The 13,654-nt window shown below is 45.2% G+C and overlaps 1 protein-coding gene across 1 annotated transcript in view; it reads left to right on the top strand.

Annotated features, from left to right (window-relative positions):
• cacna1ib (calcium voltage-gated channel subunit alpha1 Ib) overlaps window positions 1–13,654 on the top strand; it is a gene marked incomplete at its 5' end in the record, with an annotated part of 168,381 nt that overhangs the window by 115,973 nt on the left and 38,754 nt on the right. Inside the window, 3 exons of the mRNA XM_084071481.1 lie at window positions 2,446–2,579; window positions 5,354–5,424; window positions 12,497–12,575. Of these exons, the coding sequence (XP_083927607.1) occupies window positions 2,446–2,579; window positions 5,354–5,424; window positions 12,497–12,575 (284 nt within the window). The remainder of the gene's footprint in view (window positions 1–2,445; window positions 2,580–5,353; window positions 5,425–12,496; window positions 12,576–13,654) is intronic.

The following is a 13,654-nucleotide window of genomic DNA, read 5'->3' as shown; positions in this document are numbered from 1 at the left end:
TTCATTTTCAACCTTCACATGTGTCTCCTTCTCTAATAATCAAAAAGTGCTATATATTTCATCTCGCAATTTACTTCCGGATGGTTCGTTTTGCACTTTTTTTGCCACATCGGTCACGGGAAAGAAATAAGCGCTGCCGTGGTCTATGGAAACGAGCCCAAAAGTGCACCCAAATAAGCCCAAAATCGCTTATACAAACAGTCAGACCTGGCAACGCAGCCTACGCCAATCATGCGTGAGAGATCTACAAGCTATGGGGCAGAGACGCCACCGTATCTTAGCAACAACTACAGCGCTCACTCTCATTGGTCGTGTCACGCTAAGAGCAGTCTCCAGACAATGGCATCGCAGACAGCTTGCTGTTACTGCTGTAGCCATCACAGTTAGTCCCAGCGACGACGGACAGGGCGCTGTGATAGCTGCCATGTCGCTAACGCTAACGTGGTTGTCATGCCTGCAGCGGCTGTGCAATCACTTTGTCAACAATGCACGTTCGTGTGGTGAATGTCAATATTGCTGCTCAGTTAGTCCATTGTAGATGGTGTATGTTTGTGTGTGTCTTCTGGAGAACTATAGCTCCACAGCAACTACAGTAACTAACGTAATGGCAGGACCGCCCCGTGCAACGCATGTTAGGCTGCATTATGGTCATGTAGTAATTTCAGATAATTTCGCTCCGACTACAGCAGTGCTTATCAACCCTTTCACGCCGCCCCCCCCCCCCCGCCCCCCCCAAAAAAACGTACTTGATCTGGGGACCCCCCCATTCCGTTTGACTCCGTTCCACAAGTACATATTGTGAAAATAGCCGATCTACAAGCTCAAAACGCCTCACGTTGAGAGGCTTTGTAAGCTTGTAGATCGGCTATTTTCTACATGACTGCCTCTTTCTTACATTCTTTGACAATGTGGCCCATGTTTTCATAGTATAGTTTGTTGACTACTTTTGTTGCAGAAATGCTCATTTCCTTTACTTTCCTTTTTTTATTGTCTCCGCCAGGCCGAAAGGCATGGCGCAAGACTATGTTTCACCCCCTGTCCGTCCGTCTGTGATAGCTAATCTCTCACATCGTTGACTTAATCGCAGCAAAATAACACCCCGATGAGTCAGTGAGAGCTGGATAAACGAGGTAAAATGTGTCAAAAGGAGTCTGTACGGCTGTCGATAAATGAACACATGACGTCGGTGGGAGAGGACATTGTGTCTTTTGGACAAACAGCAGCATCGTGCTGATGTTTGTTGTGTGAAGCAGCTTAATGTCAGAGTGTTTGTGTTGAAGCGCCTCAGTGCGGCTGCAGAGTTCATGTGCAACCTCTTCCAGAGAGAGACAGAGACACTAGAAACTCTGCTGGGGAAAAAAAACACTGCTGGGCATTGACTTTCATATGGACATTGATCTACACACTGCAGGTATATCTGCTACACACACAACATCAAACTACACACTGCAGGTATGATGCAGCGTTTGCATTACAGCCAGCATGCCAGCGTAGTTCCCATATGGTTTCAAGGTGGGCTAAACCATATGGACCCCATGTCAGCAATGTCAGCGGCATCCACTTCAGTCCCAACTGCGATGCCCATGCAGGCTATAAGTAGCTTCTACCTGGCCCTTAGGTGGGCCCCAACTACCCATGTTTATGTGGGACCAAGGCGGGTCCTACCTGGGTTTGCCCATGCAGGCTTTAACTGGGTTCTACCTGGGCCCTAGGTGTACCCTAACCAACCACAGTGCAGTGCCCATCGCTCCAATTGTTGTGACGTCAGGGCTCTCAATACTGCACATTGGTGGAGGAGGAGGGGCCGCAGGGCGACCGCACACATCGCTGAACCAATGGTAGCCCACGGATGTTTCCTCTGGGGATTTACAATCTGCCCCTCTATGCCACATATCATCCGCACTACAGGGTCTTCACTGACCGAGCCACGGCCCCACTGACCCTCATGACGCTACGCCACTTATATGAGTTGCCAAGTGGCCGCGGGCGCTACGTGGGCGTGGCCGCGGGCTAGACGCGAGCCCCCGCGTAGCGGGGGCGAGCTTCTAGTATACCCAATTGTAAACTTTGTGTGGGATGAGAGAAACGAGTACCAGCTGAGTAGTCAGCTGACAATGAATCACCCAAAAAGGTTTACAAGTTATTTTAAAATCTATATTATTTTTCAGGATAGCTTGTAGCCAATGTCGGCTTAAGTAACTGTTAATAGGGTACAATATCTATTATGCCTATTCATTTAGAATGCCGACTAACCCTAACCCTAGAATGGTGTGTGTTTGTGTGTGTTTGTGTGTGTGTGTGTGTGTGTGTGTGTGTGTGTGTGTGTGTGTGTGTGTGTGTGTGTGTGTGTGTGTGTGTGTGTGTGTGTGTGTGTGTGTGTGTGTGTGTGTGTGTGCGTGCGTGCGTGCGTGCGTGCGTGCGTGCGTGCGTGCGTGCGTGCGGTAGGTGGAACCAGCTAGACCTGGCCATAGTGTTACTGTCAGTGATGGGCATCGTCCTGGAGGAGATTGAGATCAATGCTTCCCTCCCCATCAACCCCACCATCATCAGGATCATGAGGGTGCTAAGGATAGCACGAGGTACATGCGCTTTTGCGTGCACGCGCACACACACACACACACACACACACACACACACACACACACACACACACACACACACACACACACACACACACACACCCTGGACCCCTATACCTCTTTGCCAAAAATAGGAGATGTACAAGCTCACAACGCCTCGCAGTGCGAGGCGTTGTGAGCTTGTAGATCTGCTATTTTTGGCTAAAGTTCTCCTCAGAAAAGGGATGCTAGGGTTCAAGTGGTTAATGTAAAAATAAAAATCATATCACACAAAGATGTGGCGGCCCCCCTGTAGTAACTCTGAGGACCCCTTAAGGGTCCCGGACCCCTTGTTGAAGACCCCTGGACTAGACCATTTACATTATTTCTCTATCACCTCTTCTTTGTGGGGTGGCAGTGCTCAGGAGGTAGAGCTGCTGCTTGGGGAACGGAAGGTTAACGGGTTCGATCCCCAGCTTTGGTTGAAGTGTCCTTCAGCAAGACACCCTCTTGAACCCCTAACTGTGAATGGGTGAATGTCATGCACATTGTAAAGCTCTTTTTGAGAAAGGTGCTATATAAAATGCACCATTTACCATATTCTGTGAATAAAGAGACCGCTGACGTCCAATTTCTCTTTTAATCTCTCCCCGTACTGTTCCCATTTTTTCCAATAAACTCTGTTATTCAAATGAAAGCCAGCCATAGGTTTAGCCTGCCGTTTTCTCTGCAGACTGCCTTAACTTCTCACTGAGGGGAAGAAAGGCTAATTACCACAATCACACTTAATCCCCCCTCCTCTCATCGCCACCCTCTGCCTGTGTGATGCTGCCCAGGGACCCGCTGAATAGGCCCATGGGTAATATGCTAATTAAACAACAGCCGATGGGTGGAATTAACAGGGCAGGAGCACTGGGCTATTTGAAGGAGTGTGGGGTCTAATCTAGTGGATATTTTTACTGATCCCCCTTTCTCTCCTCTTAGTTGTTCCAACACCCAGTGCATGTTAACTAGCTTGTCAGGCGCAAGGAAAGACAGAATCGAAAACAACGTATGATGACGACATCACAGCTCTCTCCGAAGTTGCTAAAATTTAAGTAGCGCTCAGTGAGGGAAGAAGGAATATTAAATCCAGCTATTTACAGTTTAGGCATTTTAGCAGACACTCTTAATCCAGAGCGACTTACAGTAAGCAAGGACAACACAAGATAAGATAAGATAAGAGAAATGCATAGGAATAGTAATATAATAATAAAGTAATACATAAGTAAACCAATAATCTAATGATAACTAATACATACGTAAACCAAGAACCTATCATCAGCCTGTACATTGAAACTAAACACACAATAGGATGCCAGGTCAACAATGACCTTGCATCTGTCTACATCAGTGGCTTTCCCAGAAATTATATTTAGGGCAGGCGAGATTTTTTTCTCTACCTCAGACTCAGAGCCCCTTTTATGCCAGGTGAGCACAAGTGATGGCCCAGACCCACCTGGCACTCCTGGCACCCCATGAAGATAAAGGCATACATTTTGCATCACTATAGGTGACGTAGCTCTGCTGAATGGATACGGTAGTGATTGGCTGCCTGCCCACGTGAATGGACGAGGAGGTCCGACGGCCACTATTCTCTTTGTATTTTTTTCACTGCCTGTTTTTCAGTCTTTTACTTTATTTTCTAGTGGAGGCTAGATTTTAGTTGGGCAGGCGGCCGCCTAGCCTGCCTCTATGGTGGGTATGCCACTGGTCTACATAACATCATCCTATAATTGTGTCTGTGCCCATTATCTCTTCTGCCCGGTTCTCCTCAGTGGCTGGAGCAATTGATCTGCATTTGCACACAGCCATTGACCATTACCATATACGGAACACCGAAGCCCTTTTTTCACTTTCCCCAAATGTCAGCTGTTTATTAGCGTGTTTGTGTTCGCTGGCTCCCGGGTTGCCAAATCATGTGCGTGAAACAAGCGCCGGCGTTGCCACATCGTGAAACAAGCGGACCATCCGTGAAACCACCCGGCCATGACGCGCTTTGGGTGCTCATATCCCCCGACGGGTATGGTTTAGTGCTATTTAAGTTACATTTTAGCCTTTGCATAAGCCTGCAAGGTCGTCAGACTGCAGGCTTAATATTTAATGAGGAAAGTTTCATTTAAAATAATGTATGTATTTGATAAATAATGTATTTGAGCAGAACAAACAAGTGCCTCTGTTTATTTTTTTATGTTGCTTGTCTTGCATGTTCAGAGAAAATTGCTGCCTGTTGAGGTCGTGTTGTCCACTATATACCTGGTTGATTATTCATGGTTTCAGCAGGCATGCTCTCTCCATGGAGGACTCCAGCTCCCAGGGGGCTTTACTTCCAGTGTGGTTGGTAGTGGTGTATGAATCCTCTATCAGCTGTTGCTGTTCTCTATATGGCTCTGGGTTTCCCCCTGGCCAATGGCCACACACGGCTTTTCCACATATTCCCCAGAAATTGGACCACTGGGAATTCTATAGGATCTCTACATCTCTTCACTGGGTGAATCGATTGTTAGTCCCCCCCCCCTCTCTCTCTCTCTCTCTCTCTCCCCCCCCCCCCTTTCTCTCTCTCTCTCCCTCTCTCTCTCTCTCACGCACACACACACACGCACACACACACACACACACACACACACACACACACACACACACACACACACACACACACACACACACACACACACACACACACACTCACACTCACACTCACACACACACTTGTAACTGGTAACTCAGGCTCCCCTTACCTTCTGATCTCTCTCCAGTGTTGAAGCTGTTGAAGATGGCGACTGGAATGAGAGCTCTTCTAGACACAGTGGTACAGGCTCTGCCACAGGTATGTTCACACACACACGCACACGCACACGCACACACACACGCACACACTAAAGTCCTCTGCTTATCACAAGGACACAGAGGAGTTAATTGAGAGTTGAGGAATGATAAATGAGCACTGTCAATAAAAGCTCATCAAAAATGATGAGGTTCTGGAAGTGGGGTTATGACTAATGTTGCCCCCAACACTATCTTGATACATTTTGAAAGTTGCCTTGGTTTATTAAAAAAGATGAAAACTTTTGCAGCATTCATTCAACTCGCCCAGCCCCCCTCCCCCCCCCCCCCCTTGTTGCGCTCAAGCCAAGAATGGTTGGACGTTTTCCTCTACAGCAGTTGAATTCTGGAGGTAGTTGTTCCAACCACCGAAAGCCCTATTCTAGCCTGGGATTGAATCCCACCAGAAAGTCTTTCTATTGTGCCTCAGTCTCTCCTGTCAGCCTTTCATCTTTGCCTTGGAATGGGGGAAGAAGGGGAAAACAAGAATAATACCAAGTTCTGAACTGGCTATTGTGCTTTAACCACCTAAGCTCTATGTGCTGCACTTTGTCATATGACAAATAGCGAAAATAGCAGATCAAGCTCACAACAAAATATGATACAACACATTTATAAAGAAATCAGGGCTGATGTGGTTAAAAGAAGAATATTAATAAAAAAGAATAACAACACACATTTTTCTTTTCTACTCCGTCCACAGTGAGGCTGTGCAGCCCACAGGTTTGATTATTTTTTGACAGCTTACGGTTCAGCTCAAACTAAAGCCTCTGGATAGTTGTTTTCTTCCTTTGCAGTTTGATGAGCAAACACACGCACGCACGCATGCACGCACACACACACACACACACACACACACACACACACACACACACACACACACACACACACACACACACACACACACACACACACACACATACACTCTCACTTTCACTCTCAGGGAATATTACAGTAGAGCTGCAACATTGTCCTCCACTCCAACAGTGCCTCAAAGCAACGGGTACTCTTTTCATCCACTTCCTCTTATTTTCTTTTCTATACTTGTTCTTTTACTCAAGCAGACGGAGCAGGATCTGTTTTTGGTTGTTGTGTTATTTGGGGAAATTGTCTTGTCTTCAAATGTGACAAAAGGGCTCCTTTGAAGTGCCAGAAAGATTTTTGAGCTGTCACACATTACATTGTACAATGACAAACTAGCAAATGTTACAAGATCAATCCTGCCCTTTTCTCTTTTTAAAGTCCAAATAAAAAGAAAGTACAACTACAAAATCCAGTTAAAACGATCCTACATTTAGAGTGAAGTCATCATGATTTTTCTTCGTCCCATATAACGTGAAATCGAACTTATGGGGGCGAGGCGTAAAGGGCGATCTCCCTTGTTTTGCAAAAATAGCAGAAGTACAGGTACAAGCTCTCAATGCGTCACACCACGATAAATTGATCGACAAGTATTTTAACCCATTAAGACCTGAGGTCAATTCTACAAATTCCTTCTAAATCAGTAGTTCTCTAGACTGAAAAAACGAGCCCGATCGATGGTCTTGAAGGGCGGATCCAAACCCAGCCGCCCGGATTCGTGCGGCGCTTCCTATTGCTTCACCAATCTATGTCCCCGCCTCCCCTCCCCTCCCCCCTCCCCCCCCCACGGCCTGTGCACGGAGCACGCTGACGTCACCAAATTTAGAGCGACGCCTCTCTGCACTCTGATTGGTTAGGAGATAACAAGTCGTTCCTGCATCGTTTGCCCAGGCTTTTTTTCTTTTGTAACAAAAAAAAAAGCATGGGTTTCCGAGGCTAGTAGTTCTCATACTTTCAAGATTTTTCAAAAAATGTCAAAAATAGCAGATGTACAAGCTCGCAGCGCGGCACGAAGTGACGCGCTGTGAGCTTGTATATCTGCTATTTTTGAATAGCCAACGCAACGACACAGATGCTTTCCCGATTTTAATGGGTTAATCCGTATATGAGCTTATGGATCGATTAAAACACTTGTAGATCCATTTATTATTACTTGTAGATCTATTTAAACACTTAAATACTAGCTCTCAAAACACTGTATATAATTACAGAGAGGAACATTGAGTATATGCAAACTCAACTAAGGTTTTCAGAGTGCACGCTTCAGACGGGCTCATTCACTATGGCGACCAAAGTGAAATCAGTCTATTTTCAACAGCTTCCGTTGCCTAGTTGCGGTTCCAATGCATGCGCGGCAGATCAACCCCTTTTGTTACTTTCTCAGCACAAAAATGCCTTTCCACCCTCGTTGCCGTAGTGTACACTCATTCTCCCTGCTCCGCAGATCAAAAGACAGAGGCTAGGCTTAAGCTATAATGCTGCAAAGTGCTTCTGGCAAAGCCATGCAGGGTCTCAGTGTCTGCTGGGAAATGTTAATATGCAACATTTGGAACAGTAACAGGGAATCTCCTCCAGGCTATCCAACTATTCTGTACTTGTGCTCTCTCTCTCTCTCTCTCTCTCTCTCTCTCTCTCTCTCTCTCTCGCTCTCTCTTGCTCTTTCACTTTCTTGCCCACTCACTCTCTCACTCTCCCTCGCTTGCTCTCACTCTCTCTCGATCTGTCTCTCATTCTCTCTCGTTCTCTTATTCTCTCTCACTCTCTCACTATCTCGCTCTCTCACACACACACACACACACACACACACACACACACACACACACACACACACACGCGCGCGCATGCACGCAAACACACGCACACACACACACACACACACACACACACACACACACACACACACACACACACACACACACACACACACACACACACACACCTCCCTCTCTCTGTACATCCATCTCTCCCTATCTCTTTTCTTTACATTATTTCTCTGTCGCACTTTTCCTTCTCGCTCTGCCAGCACCCCCATCCCCTGCAGTTGATACCTAGTCCCCCCAAGGTAATCTCTCTCTCTCTCTCTCTCCCTCTCTCTCTCTCTCTCTCTCTTTCTTTCTGCGCTTCAACCATTCACGTTTATTTGCCTACCTAATGGTATTCCACAGTGGCGTGTTCCAAGAGCATGCTCTGGAACTGTTGAATTGGATTCCCTCTGGCCCCGTTGCGCGTGCTGTGAGGTGACTTAGCTAATGATGTTCCGCTCAGTGCCTTCCACTATGCCCCAGGGAGCCCTTTACCTGTTCTCCTGGCCTATCACAGGCTGTGAAAGCCCCGAATTGTCACATGGTTGGCTACCATGTCTGTTTGGTATTGTAGTGAGCGACTTGAATTTTCCTGTAATGTGTGTAATGGGTGGCAGGTTTATCCATGTTTGAAGGAGGAGGAGGAGAGTAGAGAGCTGTGTGGTATGTGTCATTTTAGATTTATTTTGGCTATTCAAAACATTGCAGATCTACAAGCTCATGAAAATGTGTGCAAATCTTTGAATATATATATTTTGTTTTAAAGTGAACATTTTTAACTCAAATCTTCGCTTCTGGGGGGTCCCTGAAACAGCGTATTTTGAGATGGGGTTCCGCGGCCAAATACATATCATTTTGGGAGTCCTTGACATGAAAAATTTTGAGAACCACTGATTGTAACAACAAACGCATTTTTCAAAAAACTGTTAGGATTTAGAATACATTTGTAGAATCCCCAGAAGCAAAGATTTGAGTTAAAATGTTTGCTTGAAAACAATGGGTCGCAAGACAAATTTCAGTGCAAACTGACAATAAAGTATTATCGTATCGTATCGTATCGTATCGTATCGTATCGTATTGAAAAATATATTTTCAAAGATTTGCACAAATGTTCACAAATAAGAAGTTAAGTTTAGCTTGATGAAAATCTTGCAGCTGTGTGTTTTGAAGTGTTTTGAATTTTCCCTTGTTTCTTGAGGAAGCGTGCCTTTTTTTGCGATATCAGCGCTGTGTTTGGTTAAGTGCTCGTTCAGAAAGACGTTTGATCCCATCAGCTTTCTCCCTTGCTTCAACAGTGCGGTCTTGTGCTTTCTGTTGACAAACCATATGATGACAGCTGGTTTGTCGTTGTCGTTGTTTCTCCTGGGCAAGGTATGGCATGCCTCGATGTTGTTACAGTCCAGTATGATCCCTTTGGACTGTAGAAAAGTAACCACTTGTTGCTCCGCTGAGTTGTCATCAAGCACGCCGTTCTCCCCCCTCGTTTTTTTCGGTCACTGTGCCCGAGCGTATGATAAAATCGTTAATGAAAACCCCAGAACACCATACATTTTATTATTGATGTTGGGTTTGACACAAACCGGTCTGCACGCCTTGCACGGCCATGACGACAGAGGGAGACACAACCACATCAATTAACTAATTAGGTATTAATTAAAAGGAATAACAAAATAACTTAGACTAACAGGGGCATGTGCAGTCAATATGATCAGCAGCCTAGCTGGGTGCATGAGCGGAGATGTGCGTCAGTGCATTATTGTGTGGTGCAGCAATACAAACAAGCATCAACCATAATGTGTCTCGGGGAGAAGAGAACCAGCTTCTGAGCTCCAAGAAGGCCTTTTAAAGGAACGATGACACACAGTACACCAGAAAATGGCATACACAATTACATTACATAACATTACAGTCATTTAGCAGACGCTTTTATCCAAAGCGACTTACAATAAGTGCATTCAACATAGGTAGGGTACAAAACTACTAATCACCAGAAGTCTTAAGTGCATTCTCTTCTAAAACAAGCAACTAAGAGTATACCCAGTGCTAAGGTAAAAGTGCAATATATCAGCTACCAGTCCCTGAATAAGCTAAATACCACAAGCCATCCCCACAGCAACCACTGGACCTATAGGGAGCAAATTTAAAGGAATGCAGACAGGATGTGAACAGAAAAGTTCAAGCACCACAGACCAAAGCCAAAAGAATCCTCTCATCAAAGACCCAAGCCTCTGTGTGTGACCTGAATTCAGGGACTGGAAGTGCTCCTGCCTCATGGGAAACACCCAACAAAGGAAAAGTGTCCTCCTTGCCAATGGGGCGATGCCACCATCTGCAGGCTTATATGACTGAACGCCTCTAAGTCAGAAACCCACCTAAACGGAACGGTATCTGGGCACAGAGGACTATCGGCTGGCCTTGCGTAGCCGGGGCGATTGGCGGTGTGGAGGGCTGTCCGTGAATGGGCACCGAGTCGCTGGTTGATGATGGCAACCTCCCCTCCAGATGCTCATGCTCGCTTCGTTTGTGAATAACTTTGACTGGTAAACGACCCAATTTGCCTTGCCAAAACAAGGCAGCATCACAGGAGACCCACAACAGAGTACGAGTTCAGACAAAATTGAACATCAATGAACACACAACTATGCACTGCCAGAGAACAGCGACTGATACATTTATAGGCCATTTGTCACAAACTTTTAGAATCCCGCACAGGCTTATCGAGCTGGTATTTATATGAATACGTACTGTACATACTCATCAGCCAATCCTGCAGCCTCAGTGGCTGCAGGACACGCACGCGCGCGCACACACACACACACACACACACACACACACACACACACACACACACACACACACACACACACACACACACACTCACACTCACACATAGAAGTACATCAATTCCAACAGGTGCAATTAAAGTTAACCAGCGTTAGGGAACAAGGGAATTGTACTTGAGCAGACCCTGTAAATTGTCGCAAGTATGAGGGGCAAAAAACGTAAAACATTTCCAATGGCTGGAGATGCGGGATCTCAAGCGCCAGACAGACCCCGGGAGCATGTGTGATAAACTCCAGTATTCCGGTGTAACAGAGAATTTACATTTAAAGTGGAAGCCCCCCCTCTAATACTCGACTGCCGATCCCAAACTGACCCTATAGCCTTCTTGTGGCTTAATTTGAACACTCAGTCTAGTAGCAAAAAAAAGCCCAACGTATCACACTATAGGAGCACGCAATCACTGCTGATATAGCTCACATCTGCCTACTAGTGGCAACACACAAGTGCATCTCGCAAACACAGGGTGTGTCTGACATAGCCATTACCATATTGCAGTGGTGTACATGTACTCAAGTACTTATGTACAATTTTGAGGTATTTTTTACTTTACTTTAGTATTTCCAATGTTCAGTACTTTTACTTCTACTCCACTACACCTCAGAGGCAAATATTGTACTTTTACTCCACTACAATTATTTGAAAACTTTAGTCACTAGTTACTTTCTACATTTTGATTATTATTACAAAACCACTTCAGCCCGATACATTTAGGCCATTTGAAAATAGCCGATCTACAAGATCACAATGCGTCGCATCACGACGCATTGTGAGCTTGTAGATCTGCTATTTTCAAAAGAGTTTTATGAATTTTATTCTTTAGAAAAGTTTGTGAAATGATGCATTCTGCATAATGAGTACTTTCTACTTTTGGTACTTTAAGTACTTTCTACATTGCAGTTTCAGCCAAAACCCTCTGACCACCTCCAGCTCCTGAAAGCAGCCACAGAACAACAGGCAGACAGAGAGAGTCGGAGAGGGTCGACACAGGCTTCAACTTTCATTTGAATCAATTGAATCAGTCCGGTTCATTTAAACTCAAGGGTCTACAGCATTGGTTCCCAAAGTGGGGTCCAGGGACCCCCAGGGGTCCTTGGGAGGGTTCTAGGGGCTCCCCAGCAAAAGGAGTTAATATAGCATCACAATCATTTTAACCACTTTATCCATTTATACGTTGGCTATTCAAAAATAGCAGATCTACAAGCTCACAGCGTGTCACTTTGTGCCACGCTGCGAGCTTGTACATTTGTAAAAATCACACAAATGTTTACATTTTTTTTAATAATTTGGATTTTTTTTTAACACAAATCTTCTCTTCTGGGGGTCCCTGGCACAAAACATTTTTAGATGGGGGTCCGCAGCCAAATACATATCAATTTAGGGGTCCTTGAAAAGGTTTGAGAATCACTGGTTTTACAGTACAGGATCATTGAACATCAGGTTCTTACAATCCAACTACTGTAAGTTACGCAAAGCTTGTCTTTATCATTGACGATGTGATATGACTGTATGACCTCATTGTGCATGGGATCTGATGCTGATATGTGATTGGGCCATTTGTATGTGTGACAGGTGGGGAACCTGGGTCTCCTCTTCATGCTGCTGTTCTTCATCTATGCTGCTCTGGGAGTGGAGCTGTTTGGAGAGCTAGGTACGTCGGTCCACAGTCTAACCTACACACAGCTCAAATAAATACACAACTGTTATTGTGTGTTATAATCGTGGTGAAAGAATCATCAGTGCTCAAGTATCTGCAATACAATAGATACAGTAATAACTAGAAAAAGTGCTCCTCGGAGCACAGGTCTCCGCCAGGTCAGGTAGGCTACTGTGGCCTCCTGGTGGCGCTATAATAGGCCAACGTGAAAAGGGTGCCATTTCGTCTTAGGCCTTGCACGACAATCGGACACTGACTGCATTCATGATTTGAGGCATTTTGTTAAAAACATGTGTTTCGCTGAATTAGACCTGTTGGTGGTGCTATAACAGGCCAATGTTAAAAGGGTGGCATTTGTTCCTCGACATAGTGTGAATGTGCGTGCAAAGTTTGAGCGCAATTGGACGGTGCGTTCATGATTTGCAGAATTTTGTTCAAAACAAGCCAATAATGCAAACTTTAGATGTCAATCTTAGCCAATCAGTATGGAATATGAAAAATCAAACACATCCGTCGTGATCACATGACTATAGAGATCATGTGTACCGATTTGCGTGAAATTTGGATAAAATTGGAAGGAGTAGTATTAAAAATGTGTTTTACACAAGTCGGCCTCCTGGTGGCGCTATAAAAGGCAGATGTGAAAAAGGCAGGGCAAAGGTTTTTCCTTGACCTATAGGGAGTGTGCATGCAAAGTTTTACACAGATCGGTGCAATTATAGGTAAAAACACGAATCGGCCTGTTATAGCGCCACCATGAGGCTGATTTAAAATGTTCAAATGGTAGTTCTTCCTCGGCCTAATGGGAATGTGCTTGCAAAATTTCACGGAAATTGCATGCTGTGTTCATGATTTGAGGCATTTTGTTCAAAACGGAGCACTCCTGCAAACTTTGGAAGACATTTTTAGCCAATCAGGATGGAATATGAGAAATCTGAAAAACCCGTTTCGTGTAATGACTACAGAGATACTGTGTACCGATTTGTGGGATTTTTGGACAAAATCTGTAGGAGTACTGTCAAAAAATGTGTTTTGCACAAATCGGCCTCCTGGTGGCGCTATAACAGGCCCCT

This window comes from Gymnoscopelus microlampas (assembly GCF_963454915.1).
Source record: "Gymnoscopelus microlampas genome assembly, chromosome: 2".
Taxonomy (NCBI): domain Eukaryota; kingdom Metazoa; phylum Chordata; class Actinopteri; order Myctophiformes; family Myctophidae; genus Gymnoscopelus; species Gymnoscopelus microlampas.
This window is presented reverse-complemented; position numbering and strand designations above follow the sequence as displayed.